The 23041-nt window shown below is 40.6% G+C and overlaps 5 protein-coding genes across 5 annotated transcripts; 2 read left to right on the forward strand and 3 right to left on the reverse strand.

Annotated features, from left to right (window-relative positions):
• Positions 1-1424: 1424 nt before the first annotated feature.
• gtf2e1 (general transcription factor IIE, polypeptide 1, alpha) lies at positions 1425-6778 on the reverse strand. Its single transcript, XM_085921235.1, has 6 exons — positions 6619-6778; positions 6047-6342; positions 5729-5886; positions 5070-5265; positions 4750-4988; positions 1425-3674 (listed from the first exon to the last, which is right to left on the reverse strand). Exons 2-6 carry the CDS (start codon positions 6334-6336, stop codon positions 3208-3210), a joined length of 1350 nt encoding a protein of 449 aa, XP_085777361.1. The 5' UTR covers positions 6337-6342; positions 6619-6778; the 3' UTR covers positions 1425-3207.
• Positions 6779-6931: 153 nt separating this feature from the next.
• On the forward strand, positions 6932-9100 carry rabl3 (RAB, member of RAS oncogene family-like 3). Its single transcript, XM_085919705.1, has 8 exons — positions 6932-7029; positions 7318-7409; positions 7498-7627; positions 7706-7820; positions 7924-8074; positions 8226-8297; positions 8703-8741; positions 8883-9100. Exons 1-8 carry the CDS (start codon positions 6984-6986, stop codon positions 8937-8939), a joined length of 702 nt encoding a protein of 233 aa, XP_085775831.1. The 5' UTR covers positions 6932-6983; the 3' UTR covers positions 8940-9100.
• On the reverse strand, positions 8371-10813 carry LOC147051063 (granzyme B-like). Its single transcript, XM_085919702.1, has 5 exons — positions 10714-10813; positions 10476-10620; positions 10079-10217; positions 9631-9897; positions 8371-9544 (listed from the first exon to the last, which is right to left on the reverse strand). The coding sequence occupies exons 1-5, from the start codon at positions 10763-10765 to the stop codon at positions 9380-9382; spliced, it is 768 nt and encodes a 255-aa protein (XP_085775828.1). The 5' UTR covers positions 10766-10813; the 3' UTR covers positions 8371-9379.
• Positions 10814-10946: 133 nt separating this feature from the next.
• Positions 10947-14090, reverse strand: LOC147051064 (UDP-glucuronosyltransferase-like). The gene is made up of 5 exons (XM_085919700.1): positions 13104-14090; positions 12490-12621; positions 12331-12418; positions 12015-12234; positions 10947-11918 (listed from the first exon to the last, which is right to left on the reverse strand). Exons 1-5 carry the CDS (start codon positions 13962-13964, stop codon positions 11636-11638), a joined length of 1584 nt encoding a protein of 527 aa, XP_085775826.1. The 5' UTR covers positions 13965-14090; the 3' UTR covers positions 10947-11635.
• Positions 14091-21766: 7676 nt separating this feature from the next.
• On the forward strand, positions 21767-23038 carry serp2 (stress-associated endoplasmic reticulum protein family member 2). The gene is made up of 3 exons (XM_085919707.1): positions 21767-21983; positions 22443-22515; positions 22586-23038. Exons 1-3 carry the CDS (start codon positions 21900-21902, stop codon positions 22624-22626), a joined length of 198 nt encoding a protein of 65 aa, XP_085775833.1. The 5' UTR covers positions 21767-21899; the 3' UTR covers positions 22627-23038.
• The last annotated feature ends 3 nt before the right edge of the window (positions 23039-23041 follow it).

Consider the following 23041-nt stretch of genomic DNA (forward strand, 5'->3'; position numbering starts at 1 on the left):
GGTGTTGAATCGTTGCTGAGAGCACATGTGAAAGGATGACAGTCCCTGTATAAAATGATGACACCAAATTGTCTCAGGGATGAGAATAAAATGGGAGGAATAATAAAATGACTTTTGGGGCATTTCCAAGTGCTGTATTCAGGTCAGGAAAAATACTTTTTTTTTTTTTAAATATATAGTGATTGAAAAACATTGGCTTTTGCTGTATTATTTTAAACTAACCGCAAACAAATACAGTATCACTAAAAGGCAGCCTAAGTTGTTTATAATTTCCAGATGCCACCATCACAGAATGTCAAGTTACACTCACCAAGAACATAATAGCAGATGCTGACCTCTACACTTGCATCTGTTCCAACTGAATGGCTTCCCTGTCCACGTGGCACGTGCTCATTCTGCAATGCACCCAACGCTGAGCCAAGAAAAGTCGAGTGGCACTACGCGATGCACTTAAGCGGTAGAGGATTTAAAGTGAGCAAATAATGGAAATGAATGACTCACACATTAACGGATGGACCCTTTCCTGGGGGTGGGGTGTGCTGGAAGTTTAATTATGCCAGGAGACTTTAGCTGGGTGGCATAGAAACAAGTGTTGGCATGATGAGTTGGTGACGTCAAAACTCATGGGACTTGTCCTACAGGGTCTGGTGGTGGGCGGAGGAGGTGGTGTGAAGCCAGCATGGAAGCAGACAATGAAAGGAAACCAACTTCAAGAGAGAGAAAATTGTAGATTGTATGAAAGATATTGAATATTTTCTTCATTTCATGGCCACTTACCTGTTTGCAAGACAAAAAAAAAAAAAGAGCAATAGTTTATGTTGAGTTTTTGTTGTACTGCAAATCTGAGTAGTCGTTGGATGTTTGTGTGTTTGTAAGTGGTTTTGCTTCTGACATTAAACTGAAAGATTACTGTTCTGCTTTCTTCACTGAAACCAAAGACAATTGGCTGATTCATTATTTACCTTAGTGGTCTTCTGTACAAATATTAGCTAATTTTTATAATAACTTTGCTTGGATTCAGTAGTAGGCTGGAAACAGTTTTACAACACAACAAAGAACTGAAAGAAAAAACTGAACTAAACTTAATACCATTCACTAAAAAGGAATCGTTATTTCTAGTATGGGGAGCAGTGGAGCAGCCAGAAGCTAATCAGCCATGAAAATAGGTGAACACTCTTCAATGTTCCCCATGGGGTGAGAAATGATCAGAGGTCTGAGAAGGTCATGTCATTGGTCTTTCTGTCAATAGTCCACTCAAACCAAGTCTCCAGAGTGACAGTGCTGGAAGAATAGCAGTGGCACCATGGCAAACAAATCACGTGATGGATTAGGAGGACTGTCATGTCACATGAGGTTATTGACAACTGGGACTAATAAAACTTAAGAGATGTATTCACATAGTGTGTATTTCAAATGTTTTAATCACAGCTTTGTTATTTTCCGGCTCTTTTTGATGAAAGGATGCCAAATAACAACAGATAGCTCATTTGTGATGATTGAACACCAATGGCAGTAATACTCATCAGGAAATCCAAAAAATTGTAACCATGACTAATGAGCAAAATCAAATTGAAACTTCAAATTCAGCAATCAGAGTTCATTTATGGTCAAGTGCCTACTTCGAATAATTAGGCATCGGATTTGGGGGAAATAAATCAGTATGGTATCTAAGAGCGTCATCTAATATCTGGCCAAGAGGAAAATCAGCTTTGCAATGATAAGAAATGCAAAAATGTTATCTTCACTTTCATTTTCACTGCATCAAAATATTCCACACTTTGTACAGTGGAGTCTTGAATTGCATCATGAGAGAAGACATGGTTTGAATAGAAGTGAGAGAATGATGAGCGCAGGTGGACGGATTAAATCTTTAAAGAGCTCTCAGATTGCTAAAAGGGTCAGGAAAGCAACTAGCAAGCCGAGCGGCGTACAGAGGAATCCGGTCGATCATTAAGCGCTTCATCTTCAGGCTTTATTGGATGAAGAGTGACAGCGACACCCCGATCAATCAATCCTTACGTAATCTTCTCAGGTTAACCGTGCGAAGCGTCAACTTTCAACCGATTCACTCGGAAAACAAACACGTGCCAACCCTTGTCCTCTGGATTTCAACGTGAATCCACACAGATATTTTTTTTAATCATAATTAAGACAAAATAAATCCATTAGCACCTTAACGTGGTCTTTTTAGTTTTGACACCCACTTTACGGTTTCCAGGTTGAATTCCGTTCAGATATTTTATAAGCGCCAACATATCTTCCTCTGCCGTGCTTGCCTCGACAGATCAATGACACAGCATGGGATTAGGTTTTTAATTGCACTGTCCTGAAGGGTGGGGGTTGCTTTAATGAGGCCGAATGCCGTTTTCTTCCTGACCTTTGAGGCTCTGCCCTACAGGTGTCCATCCTCTGACTTAAAAGAGATATATGGGCTACGAGGGCTTTCCCTCTAGAGGTACCCGACCTCAGCAAGTTCCTCTACAAAGCTTGACATTTTAACCTGGTCAAAGAAGTGGAAAGTGATGTAATAGTCGAGTCAATCACCTGGACTGAATCCGATTGAACGTTCATTTTACACTTCACGTGTACGGGGAGTGGCCCAACATCCATGCACCTTTTCATAATATTCAAATTGCTAAAGGAAAGGGCAGCGGAAGCGTTACCCAGTCAAAAATGAAAGCATGTTGAGAAGTAAAGACTTGGTTGGGTCAATGTGAGTCATGTAGAATTCCAAATAATATTTTAAAAGAAAAACAATACCGATAGATTGCAAGGGAGGAAAATGTATTTCAGACTGAAATGTCATAATACAATGCTCTTTATATTGAGCAACTTGCTTGAGCCTTTCAATATGGGTTCACTCTTCATAGACCCACTATGTAGCATACTTGAGACCAGTTTCTGTCTTGAGAAAAAAAGACAACAGCTGCTGAAACTCACAGCTGATAAAAAAAAAAACAAAAAAACATTGGCACAAAATGTAGATAGCGAGCTTGCAAGCTGTAGAACATACTCAGGAATGAACACTATTCAGAGTGACCTCTGAGGAAACACTGAGGAAGCATGTGTGTCCGCTTTGTTCATTCAAAGAACATCCAATTCAATTACTTGGGAAGCTGCGTGTTGGTCGATGAGTCCGGGCCCGGAGTAGAAAGGGGCAGCGGTAAATGTTATTAAAAAGAAAAAAAAAAAAAATGGGATGAGTTTTCAAAAGTACATGTCTTGAAAGAGTTTTTGGCCCATTTCAATGTAGGCTTCCTTCTCCTGTGCAGACATCTGCTCTACCAACTCTGGCCTTTGGCTCACTTCTCCATAAGAGAATGGCCGGCCTCCTACCATCACTGTGGGCTCGTCTCCCACCTCCTCAAAGTCGTCGTCATCCTCCTCTTCCTCCTCCGCGACCCGCCGAGGAGCGGCGGCGGCGGCGGCTACGTGAGGGGGAGGAGCAGTGGGCGCCTCCTCGTCGGATTCACTCGTATCGCTCTCCGAGTCGCTGGCGTTTGCCGAAGCGGACGCTAGCCCTCTGGCGGCAGCATTTGCTCCGCCTCCACCAGGTCCCGCCACGGCTCGCTTCTCATGGATGAGCAGGGCTCGCATCACCTCTTCGTTCTCATCCGGCTGACCGGCTCCAGGGTGACTTGCACCATCCTGGATCCCGGTCGCAATGTCTCCCCCTGTAAAATGAAACTTAGTTAAACCATATGCCGAAGTTACGGTAAGATGAAACTAAAACACTCACGGAAATTAATATTTTATATTTTATTTATAATATATAAATTGCTCAACCAAAAATCTGAAAAGAAACTCCTCTGCATTTCTACAAGCGTGGATAAATTAATGAGCAACGCTTGGTCGTTCAGAAAAATCAAACAAGCTATGAATAGTTTAAATGAAGCAATTATGATTGAAAAGAAATCTGGCCAGGCTTGATTGCTACATGTCCTTGGCTGGTAAACGTCAATAGCTAGCATAGCTCAATGAAGGGCACTGACAGAAAGAGATAACCCGCTTTGACCAGAAACTAGGCTACCATGGCAACAGAAAGAAGAAAATACATAGTGACTGTGCAAATGTCTAGTGCAGATTCGGTTTACTCTACATTCAATCGTTACAGATGAGTACTAGAACAACGCATACGTCGATATAGTGTGAGGGACTGGGCCCGGATGGAAAGAGTGAAAATCCAGGAGTGACTGATGCCACGCAACAAAAGGTTTAGACATGCCACAAGATGGCAGCAGAGCACTACTTCTATATTCTACTGCAAGATGACCTGTTTACTTGTATATTGTGTAATATGTCACCGTGGGATAGTGGGAAACGTAATTTCGATCTCTTTGTGTGTCTTGACGTGAAGAAATTGACAATAAAGCAGACTTTGACTTAACTTGAAGCATACCTTCTCACTTCCAAGAGAGACACTACAACATGGCAATGCTTTTGACATGACCTTAGCCTACTGATAATTAAAAACAAAATAAGCTAGTGAGTGAATTTTGTGAGCTGCCTCAAAATGTAATGAGGAGAGGAAAAGAACACTTAGGATTACTTCACTGGTTCTTTTATCACAAACAAGATATTTTAGGTTGCATTACCTGACATGTTTTGGCTTGTACTTCCGCCTTCATCACGTTCATCATCACGAAACATGTCAGGTAATGCAACCTAAAATATCTTGCTTGTGATAAAAGAACCAGTGAAGTGATTGACAAGTGAAAACAAAATGAACTTAATACAACTAACACTTACGATTCTTCAGCATGTCAGTCTCACTGTAAGCACCCTCCACCGTGCTCTGAGTCAACCAGACGGGCCTCTCCTTCAATCCTGTGCTCTCACTGGCTTGCTTCTGTGGGTCATCCCGATCCTCCATATTGATAACAACATTCTGGGTGTAAAGGTCAGCGTAGGTCGAGCCTTTGTTGGACCAGGCTTCCCGGTGCGGGCCACTCGCAGCGTTTGCAGCAGCCGTCGCATTGCGTTCCCGGCTGGAAAAAAGGTCCACACTATTAGATTTCAGCTTACTTCAATGATGGAAGTCAAAATGTATGTAACGAGCAGAAACTGACCTCTGCTTGAGAGCAGGGATCTCCGTGGGCTCGGGTTCCAGCAGCTCATGAGCCAAGTTCACATCCTCTGTCTCGCGTAGCAGCACATAGATGGGTTCAATCTGTTCATTAAATCGTGCCACCAGTGTCCTGGCATCAGGGCACACAGACTCATCCTCTTCCACCTCCGTCCGACAGAATGTGCAATGGAATGTACCTGTGTGAAAGAGGACCATCCAGATAAATTGTTGACTACAAAGCACAAGGCCCGAAACTAAAAACACTGTTTTATTGGAATTATTTTTTCACAGCTAACTTATCAAATGTAATTTAATTTCTAATCGCTTGTAAAATGCAATCTGTTGATGGAAATCGAACGAGCACAAACGATGCCTGTACTCAAAAGTGCAGTCTTGGTGTACATAATTGAGCGCATGCCAAGATGAACTGGATGCCCTCGTTTTTTTTGCCGCGTCACTGTCTTGGCAGGTTACACTGTAATGCATTGCTATAAAAGCACAGGCAAAATTGCACTGCACTGCACCGAGCACAAAATCACTGCACTCGTGTCGAAATTGCTTGTTAATGTCTTGGAGACTTAACATTTGTTGTGTATTTTTTTTTCCCCCCATATGGTAAATAAAGATGACCAAAGAAAAAAAAAGTCACAATAGGTGTACCTGTCATGGGGTCAAACAGCTGATTGGCTTCTAGATCAGTGAAAGTGGAGAAGCAGCAGGGACATCGGAATGAGGCACGGTTGGTGGAGTCGCGTTCATCAGTCTCTATACGCCGTCTCATGTGATCCAGTTTGTACTTAACCACGTTCACGAGGACCCTGTCATGTCAGATTGCAGCATAGTTAACATACAGGAAGGTCAAACTTTAATGTTGATGCAGTAGAATCAATTAATAATAATTGCCACAAGTTTGGATGTTGTGGATGGTTGAGCCAGCCTTAGTTATTCACAAAAAGGAAGGCGTGATGAACAAATCACCTGTAATTGATGAAATAGTAGTTGTGTCGGGTCGTTTTGCCATCCGGGGCCGTCTCCACTCTCATACGACACTTGACAAACTTGTCAGCTTTCAGCGTGTTGAGTACGGAGCGTAGTTGCTTTCGGTCAAACTTTAGAAGCTCCAGCATGTCCTCTTCACGGACACACGGGTTGCGAATGAGCACATCCAGGGCCAAGGCGTGCTCCACCCCATAGAAACCCCTCACCACCATCTTGGCGAGACGTTTCAATGCAGCGGGTACCTCTGTCAAGAGTTCTGGTTCTATCATCTTGTGCTGCGGGGGGAAGGTAGTCCAAATGATCAGGAAGAGAGACAATCTTTCTATTCTAAATGTATGTGCTATATTGTGTGTTTTAATAAAGATAGCCCTTCTTAACCCCTTAAAACATGTTTATCACACATACTAGTACCCTAGTAATAATTATTCACCCATAGTATTTACAACACATAAAATGTATTGTCCACTATGAGAAGCCATTATTCTGATCGTATTAATTTCAAACTAATGCAAGAATTTCTTTCTTTGTTTTGCCATATGTTGCATACATACCTGCTTCAACGCTATGCTCTGAAGGGACAAAAAACAATTGTCTTATGCCGCGTTTCTCACTTTAGAGAAAACACATCATCCGAATAAAACACTAGAAAAATTTTGTTTTAGATTGATCACCGGCGAAGTTTGCTAGCATGCTGCCTGGCTTTAATTGGGTACACACTCCGGAAAGAGAACGCAAACCGGAACTAAAACAATTTTCTCAAATTCCAATTGGCCGATGGGAGCATTTTTTAACTAATAGTAAGACATAATGTTGCGGTGTGGTTTAGTAATAACCAATGGAATCGACGTATATTAAAAGTGGGCGGACCATGTAATGTTTTTCTTCCGGGACGGGCCTGTCAGCTGTCACTAACATCATGGCGTCCCTTGATAGAGTAAAGGTGTTAGTTTTAGGAGATTCCGGTAAGTCCGTACTTTTTAAATAGCGTAGTCTTCAAGGCGATATATTTATACAGCTCATAATGCCTTGCTCCAAAGTGCACTGTGCCGCAGTAGCATTCCAAAGCTCGAAAGTGCAGACACATATTTGATTATTATTATTATCATGTGGTTAAGATGAATGCATTATTACCATGAATAGTGATACAAACTACAACTCGGCTCAATATTATTGTCATTATTTATCAGTAATGAGTTATTGTATTCCATTCGAATACTCAATGTTGTATATTCTGCTGTTTCTGTTCATAGGTGTAGGAAAATCCTCCTTAGTACATCTTTTGTGCCAGAACCAGGTTTTAGGAAATCCGTCATGGACTGTTGGATGCTCGGTAGATGTACGGGTAAGGGACCTGTTTTTGTAACCATCTTAAAGGTTGCCTTTACCTTTTAAACTATTCAATAATATACCCTCTGAATTTTGCAATACAGGTCCAAGACTATAAAGAGGGAACTCCGGAGGAGAAAACATACTACATTGAACTATGGGATGTTGGGGGCTCAGTCGGCAGTGCCAGTAGTATCAAAAGCACCAGAGCGGTCTTTTACAATTCAGTCAATGGTAGAGTTGTGTCCATGCCTCTGTAATAATTGTAGAACACACAAACAATGTTAGTTTCACCTCCTTTTACCATTTCAGGAATTATTTTGGTGCACGATCTGACGAATAGGAAATCCTCTCAGAATCTTTATCGCTGGTCACTGGAAGCTTTAAACAAAGATTCATCTCCAACGGGGGTCATTGTCTCGAATGGGTATGATTTTTCTTTCATCATTGATTCCTAACAAATAAACCAATTAAAGTTGAGGAATACTAGTTTACACAGTATGAACCTTCGTGATACTGTCTTCTTGCAGTGACTATGACCGTGAGCAGTTTGCGGAGAACCCGGTGCCGTTGCTGCTCATCGGCACCAAGTTTGATCAGATTCCCGAGAGCAAACGCGGTGAAGTTCTCACAAGGACGGCCTTCTTGTCTGAAGACTTCAACGCGGAAGAGATTAATCTTGTAAGTCTACGTTTTTAATTCCTAATATTGCTTTTAGAGCTGCAATAACATGCTATTGAGACTCCATACTGATGACTCAACAGCTATAGTGACCCCTAGTGATTGTGCAGGATCCCCATTTGTGTGTTTGAAGTGTTATTCATTTCTCCAGGACTGCACCAATTTGAGATACTTGGCTGCAGGCACGTCCAATGCGGTGAAGCTCAGCAGATTCTTTGACAAGGTGAGATGGAATGAGACATATGCAGCAGTTGTTGACATGGATTACAACCCGTTTATTATTCAATTTCCGCTTCCATTAGTCATCAAAACTAGAGTGGTATTCCTAATATAAAGTATTTGGGTTTAAATCATAACATTTCCATTGATTTTGATAATGCCTTAAATAATTACCTCATTTCCATGCGTTGGAGCTAGCCTGCAACTCTAATGAGGACAAGTTTTTAAAAATGGATGTACTGAAATAATGGAAAGCAAATTATTTCCAGACAACCCTGATTGAACTCCAGATTTGAATTTTGATTTGAACTTTTGTAAGGGCATACCTTCCCCACAAGAGGGTGCAAATTCCCCGTATGTGCAAATGTGGACAAGGCAACCTTTACACATTGTGGTTTTCTTTCAACAGGTGATTGAAAAAAGATACTTCACAAGAGATCCAAGTCAGGTGGGTTTTTTTTTTTTTAAGTCTTTATTTCTGTTTCTATTTTTTTAAAGTCATTTTGTAAACCTCTATCATCCAAATATATTTAACTTTTTAAAAATGTACTCATCAAATCTTGAAAAATAAAAGCATGCGTGTCTGCAGATGACGGGTTTCACGGACCGAAAGCGCTTCAACTTCAAGAGTTTGCACTACGACTGACCACATAATCTGCTGTCTGATTTTCACAACCGCCGACTTTCTGCTAAACGCCCTCACAATCCCTCTTGCCACATTTCCACTTTCCAGTAACCACATGTACTTTACATACTTTGACTGTAACCAATCATCTTTTAAATAAAATCCTGTGTAAACCAATCAAATGTGCCCTGTTTTGTTTTAGAAATAGCTGCCTCATGCTAAAATCATTCAAAATGTATCCTTCTGTAAAAGTGTGATCAAACTATAAGTAAAACAAAATCAAGACATGCCCTGTTATCTTTTTGCGGGATTGACGACTATAGATCATACAAACAAATTATGGATGATTTTTGACCTGCTGGGCATCTTTTCTAAGAACTAAGAGCGATGTCGACATGCCATCTAGTAAGCATATAACAAATAACAATATTTGACTGAACAAGTCAAATATTGCAGCGGGCTCATGCTGTAGTTTTCCCCTGCATCACTTTCTCAATCCAAGGAAGGAAGGAGTGTACTTTGGTAAAGACATGCGGATACCTGGGATTACTGCAGTTGGGTATGTAAGCGTAGGCTACTATTCCTTCAAGCTTTTTCTTGCAGATTAGGGGTCCTCCAGAATCCCCCTTGGAAAGAGATTAGAAAGATTATCATGGAGGTATTATGCGATGGATGCGCCTGTGCGGTCGTTTAGGAGAGATGACGGCCTTACCCAACAAAAGCCGCCCTTCTGATCATGCTTGGTGCAGATCATGTCTTCCTTCTGAAAGTAGTCCTTCCAAATATGTTTGCACTCAAAGTTGAATTGTATCTTCTCTGTGGTCTCCTTCAGTACATCTGACAGGTGTCCCGTTTCAAATTTGCTTACAGTTTGGCCCCAGCCAGCAATAGTACATATCGTATTGGCCGGCAAATTCTTATTTTTCTTGGGAAGTTCTAATACTTTGACGTACTTGGTCAGTTGGGCTTTATGTTGCAACTGTAAGAGGAGATGGAATGGTTATCAGAGTGTGGCACAATCTCAGAACTTTGTCAGATTCTTTTTCTTAGCTCATTCAGCCCAGCTTCTTTGCATTTAAATTCTTTAATAGGTTTTAAATACATTTTCAGTTGAAACAAAAAGAATATTACTTTTGTTTCTTGTTTTGTTTTCACCTCACCTTAAGTAGCATAATGTCATTGCTGTACTGATTCGTGTATTTTGGATGAGGATAGAACTTGGCCACCTTGATCCGTTGTTGGCTTTTCTCGTGCTGGCTTATGTTGTGTGCTCCGAGTACGACGGTCATTTTCTCCAATCTGTCAAACAAAACAGCAAACAAATACTAAAGAACACAACATGACAAATACAATACGTTTTCTTTTTGTATTCTCATTTCAGTATGATTACTGCATAGCCCAGTTTCCGCCCACAAGACAAAAAAAAACACAAGTAAATGTGTTCAGGGACATCAAAATCAAACCTAATCATTAAGTAAATGGAATGATGGCACCGTGAGTACAAAAATGCCAAGTTGGAGACTTTTTAGATGAACTAGTACCAGAATGCAAACTCACTTGCAATGTGCCGCAGTCAGAACAAATTCTTGATGGACGAGTATCCCACCACATCGGTGAGATCCTTCGACCTGCAGCGATGCCATGTAAGCTTTCGAATGAGGCTTGGACACCTTTCCGCCCACGATGCTGCTGCCTGTTGCCTCTGATGTAAAGAAAAGATTCAATTATTTTTCTTATATTTGTACTTCATAAAAATAAACTTCATGACCACGTACAAAAACTAATTGAATCTTACCTGCAAAGCAGAAGAAGAGCTGGAGAACAAATACGGCGTGGTTGGCATACATCGCGATTGGCGTGCAGGTGAAACACTGACTGACTTAACTCATTTTGACCCCCCCCTTAGTCATCAAGCCTCCCCCTATAGACAGGAAATTAATCAGAGGTGTTAGCAGAGGGGGAGGTGACACCTTTTTTTTCCCCCTCATCGCTACTGCACAACTAAGATTTAACTCATGGTCCACGAATTGTTTCAAATGTTGAAATCACCACATTTTCATTATGTTCATGTGGTTATTGTATTTCCTTTGTAAAATATTTTTATTCAAATGGTTTGAATAACATACTGTACACTCAAATGCTTTTATTTTTGAAGAGCATGTGACAATTTAATATAAAGCCAGACTCTAATTTGGAATTTTTTTTTACGTGTCTGGTGGTCAGTTATGGTAATAAGGGCGTGCTGGAGCCCAAGCACTTCGGGCAGTGGACGGTGGACACCCTAAACCGGTCACCAGCCAATCGCAGGGCACATATAGACATGGAAACCCACGCAGGCACGGGGAGAACACACAAACTCCACACAGGAAGGCCGGAGCCGGAATCGAACCTAGAACTGTGAGGCGGACATGTTAACCAATGCTTCACCGTGCCGCTCTGGACAAATTCATGTCAGATAAATAATTTATAAACAGCCTTTGATTTAAATTGAATATTGCTGCTTTTTTATTTGCTATAAGTATAAAAAAGGGAGTTCTTCATTGGCACCAACAAGAGTGTGACTCAATTAACTGGCTCATCTTTATTTCAAACTGAGAGGCAGTTTAGAAAATGACCCCATGACTGCTTCTTATGATCACAATCTTCTACAGCTAACAATAGTGACAGTTGAGTAAAAGAATAATATTCACAGACTTTACAATTATCTCACGCGTTTTTTACTCGGATTTCTTCTTCACCGTGCCTTTTCTGCAACACTTGCGGGTGCAGAACAAACAGCATTTGAGAGTCACCCACAGTGCAGTCACAACCACAAAGAGCAGGAAGCCCATAACATCTAAGCTATGATACTGAAACCAGTTCAAATCGTGCGCCGCCACACGAAGATGTGAGGCTCCTTTGTGTCTTATGACAAACTCGGTCCAGAAAACTGCCAGGTCCAAAGGCGGAACGAGGTGATCCAGGTGTATCGCAGACAATTCCAGCATCTTTTCTTTATAACTGCACAGAGGGTCATTTTGTATCAGTTCACAATCAGCGAGTCTACACCAACAATGGGGTTACCCCATCTTATCGTCCCCACTTCAGTTTCCTCACCTTCTGTTGTGGATAATACGATCCAGTGCCGCCAGCACTTTATCTGTTGTCACGTCGTACATTCTGAGCGACTCGGCAACGCCGCGCACCTCCATGCGTAAAACGTTGCCTGCCTGGTCCCCAAAAAGTGGAAACATGAGCATGGGAACGGCGTTGCAGATGGCTTCGTAGATACTATGGGAGCCTCCATGGGTGATGAAGGCTTTTGCCTTGGGGTGGGCTATAAACAGCAAAGGAAATCGATCATGATTAAAAAATAAAATAAAATAGGCTCTTTTAATAGTCTGCATATTTTTGATCATGAAACCAAACATACCTAAAAGATCATTCTGAGGTAGCCATTTCATCAGTTTGACATTTTTAGGCACATTCTTAAGTTCAGCTCCAGTGTATCTCCAAAAGACCTGAAACACACACACATTGTGGTTCATTTGAGCTACAATATGTGGTGTAAAAATGTCATTTCTTGTGTCACCCTCTGTGGAATCTGCCGAAAGGCATCAAGGAATTGTTGCGCTTTCTCCTCCGGCATATTGGAAACCATGGAGCCAAGGGTAAAGACGATAAAGCCATGCTGCCCCGAGCCTTCCACAAACTCCTCCAAATCCTGCCAGAACCAAACAAGGCATTATTGTCAGCACGTTTTACATGCAACAAGTGTGTTTTGCAAACATCCTGTTGTATTTGCCCTTCAATATGAAGCAATTCAAACTATGCCAGATCCAGTCCAGATGCGTAGTTTTCATGGGGCCAGTTTCACACGTTGCAAAACAGCAGGGAAAAAAAATGTTTTTTGACAGCATTTTTATCTGATAAACACCCAAACAAGATTATAGAAGTAATCCCTTAAATCCCTAATAATCCCCAATGTAGGTTTTCACATGGTGAGTTCTGATTTGATTAACTACTCAAACAGTAGTGATTGTTATGCTTGGGCCCGGGCACAGGTCAAAAAACTGTTCCACAAATAAAGCCACCACTGAAGGCCTAACCCTGATTTTGTAAAGAGGAAACGTGCTCGAGTATGCCGAGTATGCCTTGAGTGAATCCAGATGTGTCACTATTGTTTTTAGGAGCCGGAATACTCACGGCGGGAAGGGGCCGTTCCTTTTCGCAGTTGATACCGCCAATAAGAACCATGTTTGGCATCACAGGTCTGGGCCATTCTATAACAAAGTCGAATCTCAGCAGCCAAATAGCACCGTGGCCCAACAGAGTCTTATAGGTCATGCCTTCCTCCACATACTCGCTGACCAGCTTGTCAAATGTTGCATACATGACACTACACAAATAAGACTCCACCAGAGCCATGATGTTGTTTTTTACCCTCTGCGAGAAGGTCATGACATCCGTGTTCCCGGAGTGGAATTTGGGAACGTAAGACAAAGGAACAGGGCATTGGTTAGCTTTGATATCTAATTCGCAGGGAAGTCCGCGTGAAAAGTAAACGGCCGGAATGCCCAGGATACGAGACAGGATGGAGCCGCACGGAAGGAAAGGGTCCGTCAACACCGCATCAAAGGCTTGATCCCTCAGCTGAGTCAGCAAAGGCTGCTGGTTGAGAAGACTTCGGCAGCCTTTTTCTTGGAATGAGGTGAAGTTGACCAAAAGCCGCACGTTGAAGAATAAATCGCCGAACGACGGTTCCTTGTTAATGACATTGTCCTGTAGCTGCTTGAAGGAAGCATCTAGTTGAGTTTTGTTGTAGGATACTTTGTAGACCTGAGTTGTGTAGCCCTCTGAGCCATTCATCAACAAGCTGGATTCCGGCACCAAAACCACCAGATGGTGTCCTCTTTGCGTTAACTCCTTGACCAAAATCTTCATGCTCAACCAGTGACTCCCATCCACGGGAATAACCAGCACTTTCCCCCCTTCTGCGAGCCCCACAAAGGAGCAACAGAGCCCGGCCAGCAGCCCCAGTACGGAAAACCACACCCTGACGCTCATCGCCTCCTCTCTCTTCAAGCAACAGTGACCAAAGAAAAAAAAAAAAAGAGTACAAAACGGAGTACAACTTTTTTTTTTTCCAGTTGAGGTGTGTGCATGCGTGCGTGTGTGGATATGCTGTCCCGAGAGCTACTTTATCAGGCATCTATGGAGCATGATGTAATCAAAGCATGACAGGGGAGTGTAAGATTACACCAGTTAATCATTTGCTGTCACGGCTTTGATTTGGTGTATATTTATTTATGATTCTTTTTTTAACATGAATGTGTCTTGGCATTCTCTTGTTGACTTATTTACAATTGCATGGCAAATAAAGTTGCACTTTTTTTTTTTAAAGCCTGCAGCTTGCAGGGAGTAAACAATGAATACAGAACAGGAAACATTTAAACAGGCTTTTTTTTTTGTCTTTTTTCTATTGTTTAATTATGTTGGTGTGCTTTTATTCGCCACACATGAATCAGCAGTTTGCAAATAATTTACAATTCATGAGGGGCTTTGATTGCAGCTTATACAACTGACTTGTGCAAAGTGGAGCAAAGTTTACTTTGAGCATGCCTTTACTCCCCCACCCCCCAAACAAGTGGGCGTGGCGACCCTCTACGCTTTACCTCACGCACTTTTCCCCACGCTCCATTAACATTTCTTTCTTTGTGACAATCTTATGCAATGCAACTTGAAACTATTGATCTTCTGTTCCTATCAAAACACAAAACAATAGTTTGTGATTATGAAAGAATCATTATACAAATAAACAATATTAAATATGTCTTGTAATGACTGCCAGCGTGTTACGTTTCAAATTAAAGATGAATGTTAATTATTAAATGTATCTTTCAATGTGTGATTCATTCTTTGACATTAACAGTGAGTGAACCTCAGGAAGTGCTGCATATTTCTATGGTTGAATATGTTGCAATTATTCTTTTTTTTTAAATTAAATGTTATTTATTTTCCACCTTTGCAAGGACCAAAAAAAATACCAGTAAGTATTTTCTCCATCCCTAGAAGCACAAGTCAGGTTTGTTTGACCTAACTGTGTATTTTGGTCATTACTATTAGTGACGTGATGTCACAAAATGAATTATTGGAGGCCCAGGACACATGCCTGCTCCTCGGGTCAAGTATTAAGTATGTTTTATTGATAGACCAAACGCAGCTCTAGTAGATGAAATTAATTAATGGTAAGATATTAAGAATGAGACTAATAAGAATGAGGATTGTTTTTTTTTCTCTAATAAAAGTCAGTTTACTCCAGCTGGAGTGCGACCCCCCCCGCATCCTTGAATGACTTCCATGTGTTATCCTCAAACATATCTCAAGTTGCAGGGTATTTGCATGTAATCACATACACACCCTCTCTCTCTCTCTCTCTCTCTCTCACGCACACACGCAATGCACACACGCACCTCCATAAAGGAGTGTGCGTGACTGTGTGTATTCTTCCTGTCACTTTTGAATTTCCCTTGCACACACTGCATGTGCACACTCGCACGCACATTTCCACAAGCATTGTTTAGTGGCGTGAGAAGCCTTAAAAGAGGAAACAACTTTAAAGGGATGGATAACATCAGCCAAACAATGTCATTTGTGAAATTCCGAACATGTTGCTTCTCGTTTTCCCAATTATTATTAAGAAAATAAGCAATTGCAATTGGTTATACATAAGTACTTGAGAAAAGCTTATTTTGTTGTTGTTGTAGTGGCTTCTTAGGCATTCTTCTTATGCACGCTTACATTTTACAATGCCAAATAGATAAGAGGTGATTTGCCTGTTCCTATATATGTGAGCCGTGTTAAGTTTTTTTCATGCTGCTTGTGTTCCACCTTTGTGCCTATGTACGTTTTATCCTCACTGCACCAATTTCGTAACGTTAAAATGAAACCACTATGTCTGTCATTGCGTAACAAGGACGAAAAGAGTTTGAGATTTTAGTCTTTGGCTCTCCCTGGTGTACAAGGAACTGAAACTGCATTTATGCTGTGAGTTATTGAAATTATGTTAGTTTTGTCAGGCCTTTCAGTTTGGTTGAGATACGCTCATTATAAATTATTAATATTATAATAATAATAATAATAATAATAATAATAATATGCAAACATTTTATTTCTAGGCGGCAGTTCAGATGCTTTTCTGTACGTGTGACGTGTTACCACTTAAAATAATAAATGTCACAAAATAATGCTCCAAACTCCAATATCCAATATATTTATTGTATGAGATTGATCAAATTATTATTATTTTTTTTTAATTCATCAGGGTACTCTAAATTAATGTAATTATTTAGTATATATCAACAACATAGTGCCCGTGGATGTCATAGCTGAGATTTGAGAAATAACGTGCAAGTTATCTCCCGTAATTAATTACCACATACTTAGAGGTAATTTGGGCAACTACACTCACATTAATTTGTAGCCAAGTGAGCTGTCACTTATCTGCTCATCACACAATACTATACTATATTAATTTAAACTTGTATTGAGTTTAGAAGCAACTCACACTAATGCCAGTTGAGTTTTTGGGCCAGGTTGTTGTTAAAAATGACCACACGAGGGCGCTGTTTACTATTGAAAATGAGACACTGGCTAATTAATGGCAATGACAAACAACAGCACTGCTTTCAAATCACGATTGACCTATTTTGGAGTTAATGACTCCAGAAAGCTGTTAGGTGAACATAGTATTGTATAAATCTCCACGAGTACTTAAGAGTCTGCCAGCAAGTGCCAAGAAAGGATAAAGAAATACAGACAAAGAAATAAAGAAAGGATAAAGAAATACAAGCTAAGCGGTTTAACCCCACACTCCCTTTTCCCTCTCACTCAAGATGTTAAATGAGGATACACTGTATTATGAACTGTAGATTATTGACCCAGTTACCTGCCACCTTCACCCATAGCATTCAATGTTTACATTTTCCAACATGGGTCCGGATCCAATTCAATTCAAAGTGTGTTCAAAAGGAAAGCACTTTTCTTTGAATGCCAGACATAGTAATGAGGATTAAAAAAAGTAAATTGGATTATTGGATGAAACCGAATCTTAAATATAAATAAGGGAAGTCGGATCCAATGTAAAAAAAAAAAAAACACAAATATAAAAACACACAATACATACAACTACTAAGGTGAGGGATGTGCAATATAGGTGAATGCAAAAATGGCATTGTGCAACAGTTGTGAGAGTTATAGTGAATGTACCAGTAAACAGCGGAGAATGCAGTGCAAAAACAAAGTGTAAACAAAGTGCAGATGAATGAAGTGCCAGAGGCACAAGATCAAGATGTTTGACTCAAGCCTTTAAAGGTTATGAAAGGAATTGAAGTATGACACGCCATCGTTTTTAATACGTAGGAAATTCTTGTAACTCAGACAATCCTCCCCTATTTAAATGAATGGAAAAACCATTCATTTGTTCTAGCCTAACCCACAAAACAGCAGCATTATCTGTTTTCTAATACCAAACTACAATATTTTAGCGTAGGGGTTTAAAAACTCATTAGAACGCCCATATTTACTGTGCATACGGATCCATTTGTTTTGATGACAAAGATGAAAGCATTTGTCATGGAATAACAAATTAAATCGTTTGTTTTCCATCTGGGTCAACAGTCAGGACGTTTACATACACACTATCTCTTGCCGGAGCCTCCAGCACAGCACTTCCGTTCGAAAATTACACCTCGCCCTCTATATTCGGTTCACGACTTTTGCCTTGTATTCGTAACAACAAAGAGCTGTCCTCTGGGACAATTTCTACAAAAAAAAAAAAAAAAGAGCACTTGGCTCCAGCTCATAGCAGAATAAGCAATACAAAAATGGTCAGATGGTAAGCAATAAAAAAATGGATGGAATCACGAATCATATGTGTAAAAAAAGATTAATATCATGACAGTACATGGTTGCTATTTGCTGACATTTTAGCAAAAGCTTAAAAAGATCAAGCCTTGTCATCTGGTTAACGTGTTTTCATTACCTGTTCCCACGACATGTCCCCATGCTCGTGGTATCACATATCACTCCCACAAGACTCATACAAAAAAAAACACACACACAAACGCACGCAACCCACAGTTATTTGAGACACTGGAATAGAGCCCGGTGTGTTTGTGTGCCACTGTTGACTCGTCTGCGTGACGGTCTTCAGTCACGGTGAGTGAAAAACGAAATAATTTAACAATACACGCAACAAGGGCGGTGCCTTGAATGATTCCTGCAGAACAACTATGCTGGAAAGCCACATTGTTTGGTATACTGTACACTAAGGTCGCCCCCATGGACCACAGGAGTAGCCTGTGAGGTTGTTCTAAAAATAGCTTTTGATCTTTTCCTCCAACATGGTGCGTAATCCATCCAAAATTATTGTATATATGTGACATCATTCTAACAAACTGTTTTTGTTGCCGGAAAGCCTGATCGGAGCTGAGAAGTTTGCCAAGGCCTCAGTGGAGACCAAAAAAGACCTTTCTTATGTGTCCTGTACATTTTGAAGTCATTGTAATTCCATGTTTGTGATGAAAATGTGCTACTGGCAAACACTTTTAGCGTGCATTGAAAAAAAGACTTCATTTTCAATTGCACGATAACACTAAGCTACAAAAATATAGAAAAATGAAAAATAGTGTCCATTTAATTTCCTCTTAGGACACGTGTCAAACTAAAGGCCTCCACATCATTTAATGTGGCATGTGAAAACAAATAGTTCAATTTCATGTTTATTGATGCATTCATTTTTTATTTTTGTCATTTTGCTAGAAAAGCTTTACCCAATTCTCTTTCATTTCAAAAGATACACCAAACATTTTTTTTTTACAAGAAACCCTGCCAAAAAGAATCGGAATCAGTATAACATATACAAAAATTTTAACTTATCATTTCAGTCCGTAAGTGGGACTCACAGTCATTTTCACCTTAATAACCCTGTTGACTTCTGGCTGTCAGATTTTTACAATAGTACAATTAAACCTCCAGTAATTATTTCATGTGTGCGGAGGAGGACATAATGGAAAAAGAAGGCTCAATCATAATACACTGGTATTTGTTTAGTACCACACCTAGATTCTACAGAACAACTTGAGATGCATTCTGCGGCTCGCCTTTTTGTCTGTGTGTGTGTGTGTGTGTGTGTGCGCACTGTGTCCCTGTGTCATAAAAATTATTTATTTTGTATTTTTCTTATTGATGTAATGTGGCAAAAACTTCACCTAAAAAGGACTGAATTTCCCAAAAGAATATTTACAGTATTAGTGAAGCATCTATGTGGATTCTGTCAAGGTCACTTCTATTAGACATTTATTAACTGCTAGTTTTAAAACATAAGCAAACACATGATGGGTGTTCGATTGTGGAATCAAAGGGCACACATAGCTGAAGAGGGTGGGGATGAGTGGCAAAACTTCTCTTCACCTCGTTTTTATGGGTGTGATGTTTCTCTAACCCTTTAAGCTAGTTGTGTATAATCGGGCGTACTCTCCCTGAAGAAGTTTTTAATGGTTTAAAAGTGTCGTCAATCATTTCTCAAGTCGTCACACAATGAATGACTGACCTCGAATTACTCGACGTCAAGGTTGGATTGTCATCAAAACACAAAAGTTTGACTTGGTGACCTCAACAAAAAATTGAGCTATTTTTTGACCCAAAATATTTATGAATGTAAAATAGCAACAATTGCTATAAATAGCAAGAGCTTAAAAAAAAAAAAACGTGTTTAAGAAACAACTATTTACAGCTGTCATTTTGAAGCTCTAAGCGAGCCGCTCTGATATTTGAAACTCACGTTTGCTGACAAAACTTCAAGTGAACCAGAGCGACATAAATCCGTCAGGCCTGAGTGCATGTGCGTGCTACTGTACGATCGCACATGAAACTCTGTCCGGACGTGCAGTTAGTGCAGCGTGAAGGCCAAGTAGCAAAGGCGTCCGGCCATCACAAGAAAAGAAGCACACTTGTTTGGGCCGTAATGACTTTCAACCGGTCGAACCCAAGTATACGTTTTCCAACAGAGCTCATGTTGTTCAAGTCACGGCTTCGCATGCAGAAATCAAATAAATCCTTTCGCTCTCCTCCCATCTTTCTTTACCGAAATTCATCTGTCGCTTTACAGGTTTATTTTGCAAGCTTTAACGACTGTTTACTCTCTTCTTTAGGTACATGGGTTTGTTTTTGTTTTTTACTCTCCAGCTAGAATTTGGGTCAGACGTAGGAAGGTTTGACACAAGCTGGAATTTAGGTCAAGTATTCTTCAATATAAATACTGAACATAGTTTAGAGTAGGAGTGGTTAATATATGAAGATGCTCGTCTTGCACGAGCACGGGATCGCTTCTGTTTGTCTCGTAAAAGTCAGCGACGGCCTCTGGTTCACACGTGCTACGCGCTAACATGTCTGCATGCCATTCTGCTGACATTTTGCAAAATTAGTGCTCAGAAGAGTTGTCAACTCCTTTTCCGCAACCTTTATTTATGCTTGCCAATGGCAAAGACTCGTACGATCATGGCAGTGTTTCAACTTGAATCACACAATATCTAGGTCAAAATGTAAAACTGCGTTTGAACACGTGAATGGTTCAATCGGATCATACCAATCATAACTTTAAAGAGCCGAGATACTTTCTGTTCACTAACACTTCACTCGAATAGAAAAAAAACGAAATTTTGAGATCTATATATATGATTTACAATCAAAACATTAGAAATGTGTCATTAAAATGTCTGATTTCAGAGCATTGATTTTTTTTTTAGCATGCATGCGTGCACACAGATTTACAAAAGTGTAAATCTTTAAAAGGTAGATTAGTCTTGGATTGTAACAATGCATTTGATCAAAGAGGAGCTATTTTTGTCAGTCATGCAGCAAGCACAGAACTGCACAGTAGCAGGACGGGTCATAGTGTCAACACTTGCTCAAACATGTTCATTCTATATGTCTCATGCAAGATGGGCCAAAACATGATCAGATGTATTCAGTCTTTCAACACTCCATTATACTTATATTACATATACGGTATGTTTTTAATTGAAATGTTCAGCAGTCACAAACGTTCACTGTGACGCATTGAAATTGGCTCTCCATTGTTTGACCGCGGAAGTAACGTTGGTGCAGTCGCTAGGCAACTAGAGTGGCTCTCTCTGAGCAGTTTGCTCAACTGAGAATGTGACCAAAGTCGGCTATAACTCCTTCAGAAACAATACGGAACTTAGTTGGGGTAGTAGTACTTTGTTGGTATCAGTTGGGGGAATTGAAAAATATGTTTCTTTTTAAGTGGGAAACGGATATCTTCACTATACAGTACTAAAGAATACGTTTTTTTTTTTTTAATTATTGTTGTAACACTTCATATGCAGAGATTGGCAGGGGAGGCACTGCCTCACTTGCCTACCCTGACCACCTGTCCCTGGTTGGAGGGTTCCCTGCACTCACTTTTGTTCTGTTTGCTAACTTTTAGCTGCTTTGAAGGTTCCCATGAACTAACTACCCAACATAATATGTATATGGAAGAAGACCATGACAAATTAAAAAATAGCGTGCAACATTTGGCGTGAATGTCAGGTGTCAGGTATGGAGGAAAGTTGTCGAAGTTACTTTATGACTTCCGCAACACGTCAGTATAAAATCTTACACTTACTAAAAAAGTAGGGGAGATCCAGTCAAAATACAAAACACTATAAATAGTCACGCTGCATCTGGAAAAGGAGTGAATAAAATAGTTACAACCCGTCGAGGAATCGTCATACAACGCCAGATTGAATTTCAATACACTTATTTTGAAAGCAAAACATTCACAATTCCGGTTGCATCCCGGCAGACATTTGATACAGCTGGAAGCTACTGTGCTCGTTCTACGTATTCCAATCACTTCATCAATTAAAGTAACAAAAAATAATAATAAAAAAAATAAAAAATAAAAAGGACTTACATTTATAGACGTTACGGAAAATGGTGGCCAAACAGAGGATCCGAATGGCGAACGAGAAGCACAGCAAGAACATCACGCAGAGAGGAAACGTGGCCAAGACGCTGGTGAGCCCATTTAACTGTCAGCATGATCATGACATTAGCCCGAGTAGGTGATGTATGGTCGCAAGAGGCGATGCTTATATTTCCTGCTCATCCGTCATCTTATTCGTGCTGTGTTGCAAATCATCATTTCAGGAATGAAATAAATATTTACTCCTCATCTCCTTCTAACCCTGACTTGGATGCAGGCTGAAGGAAAACAAGGATGCTAACACTTACAAGAGACTGAATTGTAATCAGCCGCTGAACATTTTATTTTGAAGAGTTCCTACCTCTTGATCATTTCAGTCAAACCCTTTGATCACCTGATTTCAAGACCAAAGAGAGGACACTGACAATGGGGTGTGTGATGCATCAAAGCAAAAAACTTAAAGGCTGAATTAGAATAAAGCGTTTTGCATGTGTCAAAATAAATAAAACACTATTGTAGCTTGTCTGTGCATGTGTGTGGGTTTCCCATAGCGACCACAAGAGGATAAGTATCCGGTGGGCCCCTGGCTGCTTGCCCTTTTTGTATTCGTTGTGTGTGGATCAGGTATGTACCGCAACGTATCAGAAATAAACTGTCCGTATAGTGAGGTTTCACACAGGAATACTCTTGTCAGCCATATTTCAGATCATCCAGAGTATCCGTATGGGAATGTGATCCAGAGACAGCACCTTGAGCACACCTCTGATACCACCCACGCCCCTCCAAAAGGACCAAGGGACCGGCCAACAGGCTTCAGAGACTAGCATCGCCCTCTGCCTTGTTCTCATTTGCAGTGTTGCAGTCTGTGGTGCTGACAGCTTTTCTATGGACAGTCCCAAACCACGCCGGCTGTGTCTTGTTCATCACTTGGCTCTTATTGGTGTGAACGTGCGCGAGTACAAATGTGAGAGACCACATGAATGTGATTCCTGCTGACGATGTGCCATACTTGCCTGTTGCAGCATTCATCTGTCTTGTGTGGGAAGACGCTTTTTATTCGAATAAATGTTGAGCATTTAGCAAGGGCTTGATTTTGGTGCCTCCCTCGCTTGTCGAATTGACTTTCCCCCCCCCCCCCAATCACGAAGCA

The sequence above is a fragment of the Syngnathus leptorhynchus genome, chromosome 9 (assembly GCF_054491065.1).
Source record: "Syngnathus leptorhynchus isolate UIUO chromosome 9, UIUO_Slep, whole genome shotgun sequence".
NCBI classification, from domain to species: Eukaryota; Metazoa; Chordata; class Actinopteri; order Syngnathiformes; family Syngnathidae; genus Syngnathus; species Syngnathus leptorhynchus.

Bases quoted from the DNA above. Each gene is read 5' to 3' on its own strand.
- gtf2e1 (XM_085921235.1), bottom strand. From the start codon at position 6,336: ATGATAGAACCAGAACTCTTGACAGAGGTACCCGCTGCATTGAAACGT. The intron at 5,887-6,046 runs GTGATTTGTTCA...CTGACATGACAG, and splicing joins TACTATTTCATCAATTACAG to GGTCCTCGTGAACGTGGTTA. The intron at 4,989-5,069 runs GTCAGTTTCTGC...CCTTTTTTCCAG, and splicing joins ATCCCTGCTCTCAAGCAGAG to CCGGGAACGCAATGCGACGG.
- rabl3 (XM_085919705.1), top strand. From the start codon at position 6,984: ATGGCGTCCCTTGATAGAGTAAAGGTGTTAGTTTTAGGAGATTCCG. The intron at 7,628-7,705 runs GTAGAGTTGTGT...TTACCATTTCAG, and splicing joins CTTTTACAATTCAGTCAATG to GAATTATTTTGGTGCACGAT. The intron at 8,298-8,702 runs GTGAGATGGAAT...TTCTTTCAACAG, and splicing joins TCAGCAGATTCTTTGACAAG to GTGATTGAAAAAAGATACTT.
- LOC147051063 (XM_085919702.1), bottom strand. From the start codon at position 10,765: ATGTATGCCAACCACGCCGTATTTGTTCTCCAGCTCTTCTTCTGCTTT. The intron at 10,621-10,713 runs GTAAGATTCAAT...TCTTTACATCAG, and splicing joins GCTCTTCTTCTGCTTTGCAG to AGGCAACAGGCAGCAGCATC. The intron at 9,545-9,630 runs GTAAGGCCGTCA...TCTCTTTCCAAG, and splicing joins AGAAGGGCGGCTTTTGTTGG to GGGGATTCTGGAGGACCCCT.
- LOC147051064 (XM_085919700.1), bottom strand. From the start codon at position 13,964: ATGAGCGTCAGGGTGTGGTTTTCCGTACTGGGGCTGCTGGCCGGGCTC. The intron at 12,419-12,489 runs GTGACACAAGAA...TGTGTGTTTCAG, and splicing joins TTCGGCAGATTCCACAGAGG to GTCTTTTGGAGATACACTGG. The intron at 11,919-12,014 runs GTGAGGAAACTG...CCCTCTGTGCAG, and splicing joins CGTATTATCCACAACAGAAG to TTATAAAGAAAAGATGCTGG.
- serp2 (XM_085919707.1), top strand. From the start codon at position 21,900: ATGGTGGCCAAACAGAGGATCCGAATGGCGAACGAGAAGCACAGCAAG. The intron at 21,984-22,442 runs GTGAGCCCATTT...GGTTTCCCATAG, and splicing joins GAAACGTGGCCAAGACGCTG to CGACCACAAGAGGATAAGTA. The intron at 22,516-22,585 runs GTATGTACCGCA...TACTCTTGTCAG, and splicing joins ATTCGTTGTGTGTGGATCAG to CCATATTTCAGATCATCCAG.